Here is a 9,510-nt window from a genome sequence, read left to right as displayed (position 1 = left end):
TCAAAGTTCGTGACCAATTGAGAGACATCACAGAAGATCGGGTGTGTAAGGTGTTGTTACAATAGAATATTTTCAGGAAAGAAGACAAAGAAGGCTCGAGTTTGATAAAACAAAGAAATAGTCAAGCGGGCAAAGACGAAATCAAAGAAAAGATACAACATAAATTGCATATAACTTGGTGATCTTAAGGTCAACACAAAAGTTACCCACTCCTTATACTATATTTCTTTCTTTATTAATAAAAAGTGTAGCCCTGTGAACTTAATTTATCCTAAAAATAAAACATAAAAATCCTCTGGTTATGGAGTTCGCTATTCTAATATATGTAGAAATATGATCTTTGAGTTGTATCGAGTCAAACTATAGTCTTTACAGAACAGATGGCAAAGGAAAGGATGGTTGCATTTTCTTCCTTAAATGAATTGACATTTGTAGATGGCTGTTTATTTGAGATTCTTCTATTAATATTCAAATTATTGGATCAACTACTTTGACTTTTAGCCTATAAAATGAATGGAACCCTAAAGTCATTGGCCCATTCGAACTATTTTCCCATCTAAAACCTTCAAATTAGTGAATTCGATAACAATGACCTAGTCGATGCTTTATTTAAATTACTAACACTAGGTCTAAGACCTTCTCTTCTTTTCCACATCATCATTCTTCCTCCTTTGAAAATACTTAAGTTTATAATGCCATGAATGCAACTTTTCATATCAACTCAATATATAATGTGGAGGACATGTTCTCATCGAATTTCTAATGTGTCTACTACTATTTCTGAAACACAGGTCTACGGATCTCATCAACTTTTAAATAAGCCAACTATGATCCATCTCTAATCAGATAATTCGTTTTGTACCTCTAAAAGTATCTCCACCAACCCTTTATTTTTGAGTAGTATTTTATTTATAATAGAGATCATAATTTTAACGATAGACTTTCTAACATAAAGAGCAATTTATATTTAAAGAGTAAAGAAATTGGTAACCTAATTAATCCACAAGAAGGCACCTAATTAATCCACAAGAAGGCAATTCTGGCCCAAAGATTCCACATAGCCCATTTCCCGCCACTTTATCCTGTGTCCAAACCTTCTCCTATAAAAGCCATTCAAGACCCCCAATTTCGCGCCCGTTCGACGCTTTCAGCACTTCGGTAAATCAACACTCCAAAACCACTCAAATCCCAGCAAAATTCATAGCGTAGCTCAAATTTTCATCGTTTCCAGTAATTGTTTTAATTTGTTTACAATTTACAAACCATACAGGTTCTAATCTCTAATCAATTTCGCACATTCAATTCTAGTCTCGTTCAAGCAGCTGTGAGATTTCGGAATTGACTTTGCCATCCACAAATGAAGCTGAAGATCAACAAAGCATGCGATCTCAGTTCCATCTCTGTTCTTCCTCCTCACTCTAGGTTCGGACATATAATTCACATTTCATAAGTAATTCGAGTTTTGAACAATTTTGACAAGGTAAATTTGATATAATTATCAAAAACAGAATAATGCACAATGTTGTACTACAGAAACAATTCAAACTGATGAAATTATAATCTCTTAGGTTGAATGCATGATAGATTAATCTAAATGAACATAATAGTAAACGTATATGCTTTTACATGTTAAGTCTATGCGTGTAAGAGTGTTACTTTTAATTTTGATACAGAAAGCCTTTCCTAATTTTATTGACGTTCTGATGAATTTAAAAGGAGATCGAGTGCAGGACAGAGTGGGCCAGAGTCTTCGTCCATTTTTGGGAAAAGCCAAGCCCCACTGCAGTTGAGATCACATCAGCAGCAACTACATCAATCGCAGCAGTCATTTTCGCAGGGAATTTCGTCTCAGCATGGTGTATTTTCCCAGTTCTCGCAAAATTCTCAAGAGGAAGCCCTAACAAACGAACTGGTATATGTCGTGTTTATATGTTACATCTGTGAGACTTGGATCTGAGATTTTAATGAGATAGTTGAAGGAGATCAATTTTTCTAGTATATTTTTCCCGACTAGAGATAAAAGTGTTTGTGTTATTGTTCCTGATGGTAATTCCCTTATACATTCTAATTGATATACTTATAAAAGGAGGTAGGTTTGAATACATGTAGTAGTTTTCACTTGTTTGCGTTGTAAAGTATAATTATAGATTTTCCTATGCAATTTTCTGGAGTCATTATTGTGAAAGGACCTGAAAAGAGATTGATAGAGTTCCTAATTCATTGTATTGCCTTATCCTAAAATTCATTTCTTCTTTCATATGCCAAAAGTGAATGCTTCAGTATTGGTGCAAAATTTATAAGGGGAATTATGGCGTACCTGCATCAACTTTCTACAGGACCAAAATAACTTCGGAAAATACAGTTACAAACTTTTAGGCAGAATTTCTTTTCTCTTCAAACATTATCACATGAGAGAAAAATGATTTGAATGTATCTTGTGGATGATAATGCTCGTGGAGCTGTTAATATTTTCCAACTGAATACATTTTTAAACTTTTCAGTGAAGAGAGACTAAGAAAAGAAAAGAGTAGAAAGAAAACTTGCTCTTTTTGACTCTTGACAACCTTTCTTGGTCTTATCTCCTGCATATAGCTTACCCGTGTTTATTTTTCACAAGTAGAGATTAGTATCACAAGAAAGAGAGAATTCGGTGAAGAGGAATTCTATTTTACCTCCAACCAATTGCACACGAGAAGACAGTCAAATGCAGATATCAAGATCTTCCAGCAATTTAATGCGCAAGTGGTCAGTTCCCGAGTACAAATGTAGGTTTTACTAATTTTTAGAGATTTTCAATAGCTACTATCAGCTTGTTTGTCACTTTCAGGTGTGAATACATTAAATTCTTTAAAACTTTCAACCTTGAAACTATAAAAATCCCAATGGTTTAATTTTGTAGAATTTTTCATCTGTACTAAACGAAACATCATCTGTGGATTTGCAAGTCATTGAGCTAAGCTTCTATCTGATTTTGTACAAGCAGGCCAAACCAGTGAAGATATTGAGCACAGAATCGGAATGGTGGAAACTTCATTAAGCAGATTTGGTATGATTTTGGAATCTGTTCAGAGTGACATCGTGAAAGTTAACAAGGACACAAAAGAAATAGCACTGAACAGTGAGTGTTAAATTCATTACATGTTAAAGGCAGTAGTTACATGTTCTGGACGCAGGCTTATGATGGTACTGCACTTCTAATGCCGTACATTCTAGATGAAGTAGATATGCCTCAAATATGAAAAAGTCAGGATTGGTGTAGTAGAATACATAAATGACGAGAAGAAAAAATTGAAGCAGTTAGATGTTCTCTCTGTTATAAGTTTTGTGACAAATTTTTTATTTATTTATTTATTTTTTTCTAATTGTTGCTCAGCGGAAAGCATACGGCAGAAATTGATTGTTCATGATGACTTGCTGCAGTTAATGGTAACTAAACCTTAGCCATCCCCCAGAGACCCTCTCCAGGTATTCCTCTGTTATAGATGTGAAATGATGTTTTCTAATTCAAGAACTACTTTATATGGAAACCAGAACAAAGGACAAGAAGATATAAAAGCTAGTGTTGATGGCGGCTTTAAATATCTGTCAGATCAACTCAAGCAAAATATAAATCAAGAGAATTTTAAGGATATATTCTCAGTGATTTCAGCTCTATCAGAGAAATTTGACACTCAGATCATGAAATTACAAAATTATCTCCATGAAACCTTCACCAAAGAAATAAAGGTATGTAAATTTTTTAATTTGAGGTAGCTTGCAGTTCAGAATTCCGGAGAGCATGTTTTTATGATCTTCAGTGGACATCTGCTGAACTTTGTATCGGGACAGCCATTTGTGCTGGAAGATTTTCTTATTATTTATAATTCAACTCCTTGTAGACAATGGCTTGCAGCATGAAGATTTCTACACAAAAACAATCGACTCTTCCAATCCATGCTCAAAAAGTACTTCTTCTTCCCATTAGACTGGAGAATTTCTGTCATTATAAGTGCTTTAGGTGTCTTGAAGCATGTTACCTGAAACTTTTCTTATTTACTAAATTTGTAGGGTGTCAGCGGTCATGCCCCCTCTCTGGAAATGCAGCTTCCAATGAGGTATGTTCTTAAGAATTTAACTCAAATTTTTTATTCTACAACTTCACACTGCACAGAGCCCTGTTAGATACGTTATGGTCCAGACCTCTTCGTTTCGAACCACTTCAGCATTTGACATATGTGGTTTTTTGACAGGAACTCTATGAAATAAGTACTTCTATTAACATTACCATTAGGATTGTAAGAGATATTTAGGTAAATATATACATACCAGCAATCTCCCTTGAAGTGTTTCATGCTGAGCAAAACCATTAATCCGAGGACTGTTGTGTCGTGGCCAGTTCTACAAGCTTCAATGACTGTTGTCCATTCTACTTTTTCTCCAGAAGAATGAACTTTTAAGTCTTGTTTTCCTTATCATTAAACACCTCGGGTTCCTGCACTACCAATATTTTACTTATTTCTTTCCTTTCTGAATGGTTACATAAGAGTTAAGACTTTTTTTTGCAGGCTGTTCCTACACTTCAAGATTTTTTAAGTCATAGTTATTAAGAACCTGAAGCATGTCTAAATTGAATTGATTCATTAAATGCTCCCATCCCTCCAACAGGCTTTCCCAACAACTTTCTATTTTTATTATGGAATGTTTACTATCAAAATGACTAAATAAGAATGATCTACCTTCGAAAACAAAAAAATTAAGAATGATACATGATTTTGCATGGAGCAAAAAGGCTAAAACCATGGATGTGATTCCATTATCAAGAAATGAAAGTTAAATGGCAATGCAGAACTGAAAAGAAGCGGTCAGGTCCAGCTGAGTACCTTGTTTTGAACAAAATGCTATGTTATTATCTGCTCATTATACAATTTATAAAATATTCTTATGCTGTATCATATTGTTTTATTTTTATGATAACTTCCTTTATACGAAAAGTTTCTGTTTATGTTTGCCCTCACTTCACTGGCCTTCGCAGTAATAATCAATCTTCTGATAAAATTTGAGGTGTTTATTTTATTTTATTTTTTGCCCAAGGTTTTCCTTTGTAACTAGAATGTTTTTGTTGTTCAAGTGCAACGATTCCTTCAAAAGCACAGCAAGCCGCTTCAGCACCAAAGGTTGAAATGGGAGGCTGGACATCAGTAAAACACAAACAACCAGCTTCCAAAGTTGAAAATCACAATAAGAGGAGTAGCAAGATAAAAGTGTCACCTACTCAACTGGTAGCTTTTATTGGCCCTCTTCTCTTTTCCTCTCCATGAAATTGTTATGGTCTGTTTCAATATTTATCCACTAGCACGTGTAACATGAAATAGAAATCCATAAAAAATTTGATATGTTTAGTTATAGTATGTTGAAGTGACTATTTGCTTGGATGCCAGTCTGAATAATCTATAATTATATATGCATAACTTTAAAATTTAAAGCTTTTTGTTCGACAATAGAACCTGTCCTAGGTAATATTAAATATATTGATGCAGGAGCGGGAATGCAGAGTTGTCATTGAATCAGATGAGGAAATTGATGAAGGTTTTTCCTGCTTACTTGAAGAAAAAGGAACAGGTAACTCTACTACGGTTCTTTGCTGCTACTGATTTTAGATGTTCTTTTCAGTTAAATTCGTTAGGTCAACATTTTGGACACTAGTATTAAACTATAGCTTGACGGTTGAAACAATATTTTGGTTGTTAAAGTATCTCCTTTCTGAATTCGATTAATAGGCCTTTGCAAATGTGTGGTTTTAGAAATCAGAATGAAGTTTTAAAAGGAGTACTTTACAAGAAATACATGATAGGACCATTGACAATAATTGATCAAGTTATATAAACAAGCACATAGATATCAACACGTGATTTCTTAATCAAAGAGTTTGTTATGCTTTTACCATGTTGATGCCATGGCCTTGGGTGGGGTGAGGGGGTTTCTTTATCTTGTCGACGAATATATCTCTGTCATGATTTAGATGTCTTTTATTTCTAGAAAAAAATGATTCAATTAGTAAATAATAAAATCGTCGCTAGGCCAGATCAGATCTCTTTGATTACTTGGTGCACGAATATCCTATATCTTTTTTCCTTTGGCCTTTATGTCTTTGTTCTAATTATTCCACATATCCCTCTGTTGGTCAGATGTAGGAAATTATTCAATGGAGGCTGCAAAGGAAAATACGGAGCGGATACTGAGGAAAGCAAGAAGGAGAAAGAGAAAATACTGCAATACCATCATCATTAACTGAAGGTACCTTAGCAATCCTAAGTTTCTTTTTCTTTTTTTTAACGTTTTGTGCCGGCCAACTTATTGAATTTAGGGACATGTTTTAAATATTATTGGAAAAAATAACATACACATAGCCATTCAACAATAAACTGAAAAATTAAACTTGAAATAGACACAATTCAATAAGAGATATTGAATAATTCAACTTCAATGGCAACAATTAATTAAATATCTTTTTAAATGAATTCAATCGAATTGATAGATATATAATTATAATACACCATCATACAACTAATAAAACTCAAACTTTATGCCCCTCGGAGCATAGTCTAGTGTTGCAAAGGATATGAGTGAGGTTATCTTACACATTGCTGACAGTCGCAGTGTGGGGGTTTGATTCTTGAAATATGGAATTGAACTCCTTATAAGCGCAGCGTACAGGCAACTCTTGTTCCCTAGCCTGTTAGAACACATCCAGCGATTTATCTCCCTCACAAAGTTCTAGCAGCAAGAATGTAGAGACCTTCAAGATTGGAGTTCAATCTTTAATAAAACTCAAACCTTAGATCAATCAAATCAAATCGAAATTTGGCCAGACCCTATGTTACACTGTTACTTGGGTCAGATTCGAATGGATTGTACGTTCCTTTGAAGTTGACCCAAATAATGGAATCAAGTGATTAGCTCCGTTGTCATTGTCACATATTAAATATTATTTTAAACCCACTCAAAAATATCTATAATAATGAACGGTGGATAGTTTATTTATTTAACATATCTATAGGAAAAAAATGCACTATAACTAAAATCGAGTCAAGTTACATTTTTCAAGTTGATTGTTCCTGGTCTACAAATGAAATATAATGACATTCAAATATATAATTCGTTACGGCGATAGGGTCTAGGAATTTTCCCAAGTGCACTGCGTCTTAAAATTAGTATGCAACGAAGAAAACGAAACTTGACGAAACTACGAAAACAACAAAAATAGGCCTATCATTATGCTTCAAAATACAATATATTTGAATACAGTACTAGACAATATTAAAAATGTTGAATTTTACTATTCAGACGCGTTTTAAGAAAAACGTATCATTTGTCATTTTTATTATTAATTGTAACAAGTCTTATCTTGGGCCAAATGGTGATTATTTATGTCTAGATACAAAGTTGACATTAGACAAAGTATTTAATGCTCATATGTCCTATTATTCCCTCGAAGCTTCCTGCGACTTTGGATAGACAAGTAGGAAGGTTAGTACAATTATTGATAGCATTATATTTTAATACTTAGAAGAAATTTTGGGTATAGATTTCATAATGTTTTTGTTCTCTTTAAGGTAAATAAAGTTTATTAAGTATAAAATCTCATAAGTTACAAATGATAGGTTGTACTTAATATTATATTATTATGTCATAATAGATCAAAGGAAAACATGCCCTCTAAAACCAAAATAAATAAATAAATAAATAAATAAAATAAAATAATTTAGTTAATCTTAAAGAGAAATAGTGTTTATTGAGTTTGTTGAGGACCTTAACTTTTAGAAATGTCGACAAAAAACTGCCATGCCATAATTTAATAGAAATTCGAATTTAGAAGGAAATTGTGTGAAGGTAATAAATTTTCTAAAAACATTAAAGGTTGGGGGATCTTTACAACCACTTTTGTAGTTTGAGGACGAATAAGTAACAATCTTTAAAGATTGAGAACCAAATGTTCAATTTCCCTAAATAAATAATTAGTAACAATAATATGATTTAATTATTAATTAACATATTAAGTAACACATATATTCGATAAGTGACATATTAGTATGATAATTACGACCGGAGTTACTTCTCTTTTTAAGATCATCAAGCCAATTAGGAAATGACACGGCATCATCAAGACCATTAAAGTTAATCATCAAGAATCATTGACATAAATTCAAAAATAAAAGATAATTCTTATAATTTTAAAGTTTTTTCATATATTATTATGTCTATATATATTTGTTTTGACTTTAATTGAAAAATATGTTTTATAAATATTAGAATTTAAATTTAACGTAAAATCTAAAAAAATATAGGAAGCCTAAACGAATTTAATGAGGTTAAATATTAGTGGACAAATTTAAAGTGATAAATTTTATTTGATTTTATTCTTTCGTATTTAAGTAAATTTAATGACAATTATATTCTTAACTTTTTTCTTTATCACATTCTTATTTTCAACATTTCATTGATAAGAAAATTTTGTCCTTAATCATGATTTTTGTCCAAAAATATTTTTAACGTGCTTTAATATGAAGGTCAAATATTTAATCGCATTTTTGCATTATCATTTATTTTGCTTAAAATGGGCAAATAGGTCATTTACTCTATCTTAAATAATATTTTGTAGAGAAACCATAATTAGGAACAAATTATTTTAATTTGAGAATAAGAATATGATGAAAAAGTTTGAGAAGTAAACGTGATAATGCGTAAATATTATGAACTTTTCATGCCATTGCAAAATATCACTTTGCTCACACACAATATAGGAACAAAATTCTATAATCGAATCAAAGTGAATATTTTGTCTAGATTAATTCTAACAAAATAACATAATATAAAGTTTTCATTTTTTTTAAAGAGGAATGAGCAATTGACAACTCAAAGTATAAGTAAATTTTTAATTAATATTTTTCTAAAAGAAGAAATTAAAATGATAAGCCAAATACTTGAACAACGTACATTATCATGATAGTAAAAAGTTTATACTGAAATGAGCTAAGAATAGGTAAAATCATTGTCCAAACATTCAGTATTTAAGGCGAGACCCTGATCAGACTGCATCAATGTGCACTATAATAATAACAACAACTAAGGCAAGGAACAATTTTGTGTCTTTCGGTTTTTGTTGATTTTTAAACAAAGTAACAATAAAACCTACTAATTATTGATTTGCTAGTGAACAATCTCAGTATATGTAATAAAGGAAAAATATGATTTTTTGTAATAAAAAGTCAAAGCTAAAACAAAGCAAGAAAAATCCCTCTTTTGTCGATAGATTTTCTTCATTTTAGATGTTGTGGTTGGTGAAATTTTGGGTGGTTGAAGGTGGTTATTGATATGTGTGTATAAGTTTTGAATTTGAATACAAAATTTGTTTGGTCTAAGGAAAATGAGTTGCTTTATTACCAAATTAACCTAAAATACAACAAAACAAGAATGAGATTGAGAGAAGGAGAGGAAGAGAGACAAGAGATAGAAGAAGAGGAATAGAATATA

The 9,510-nt window shown here is 31.9% G+C and overlaps 1 protein-coding gene across 1 annotated transcript; it reads left to right on the top strand.

Annotated features, from left to right (window-relative positions):
- Positions 1 to 1,149: 1,149 nt before the first annotated feature.
- On the top strand, positions 1,150 to 6,298 carry LOC111385498 (protein PAIR1). The gene is made up of 11 exons (XM_023009893.1): positions 1,150 to 1,422; positions 1,717 to 1,912; positions 2,621 to 2,765; positions 2,984 to 3,118; positions 3,374 to 3,426; positions 3,532 to 3,726; positions 3,879 to 3,944; positions 4,048 to 4,094; positions 5,108 to 5,258; positions 5,517 to 5,598; positions 6,165 to 6,298. Exons 1-11 carry the CDS (start codon positions 1,358 to 1,360, stop codon positions 6,269 to 6,271), a joined length of 1,242 nt encoding a protein of 413 aa, XP_022865661.1. The 5' UTR covers positions 1,150 to 1,357; the 3' UTR covers positions 6,272 to 6,298.
- The last annotated feature ends 3,212 nt before the right edge of the window (positions 6,299 to 9,510 follow it).

This window comes from Olea europaea, chromosome 3, assembly GCF_002742605.1.
Source record: "Olea europaea var. sylvestris chromosome 3, O_europaea_v1, whole genome shotgun sequence".
In the NCBI taxonomy this organism is placed as follows: Eukaryota; Viridiplantae; Streptophyta; class Magnoliopsida; order Lamiales; family Oleaceae; genus Olea; species Olea europaea.
Note: the sequence above shows the minus strand (reverse complement) of the source record. Positions and strands in the feature narration are given on the sequence as shown.

Bases quoted from the DNA above. Each gene is read 5' to 3' on its own strand.
- LOC111385498 (XM_023009893.1), top strand. From the start codon at position 1,358: ATGAAGCTGAAGATCAACAAAGCATGCGATCTCAGTTCCATCTCTGTT. The intron at 1,423-1,716 runs GTTCGGACATAT...TGAATTTAAAAG, and splicing joins GTTCTTCCTCCTCACTCTAG to GAGATCGAGTGCAGGACAGA. The intron at 3,945-4,047 runs GTACTTCTTCTT...CTAAATTTGTAG, and splicing joins TTCCAATCCATGCTCAAAAA to GGTGTCAGCGGTCATGCCCC.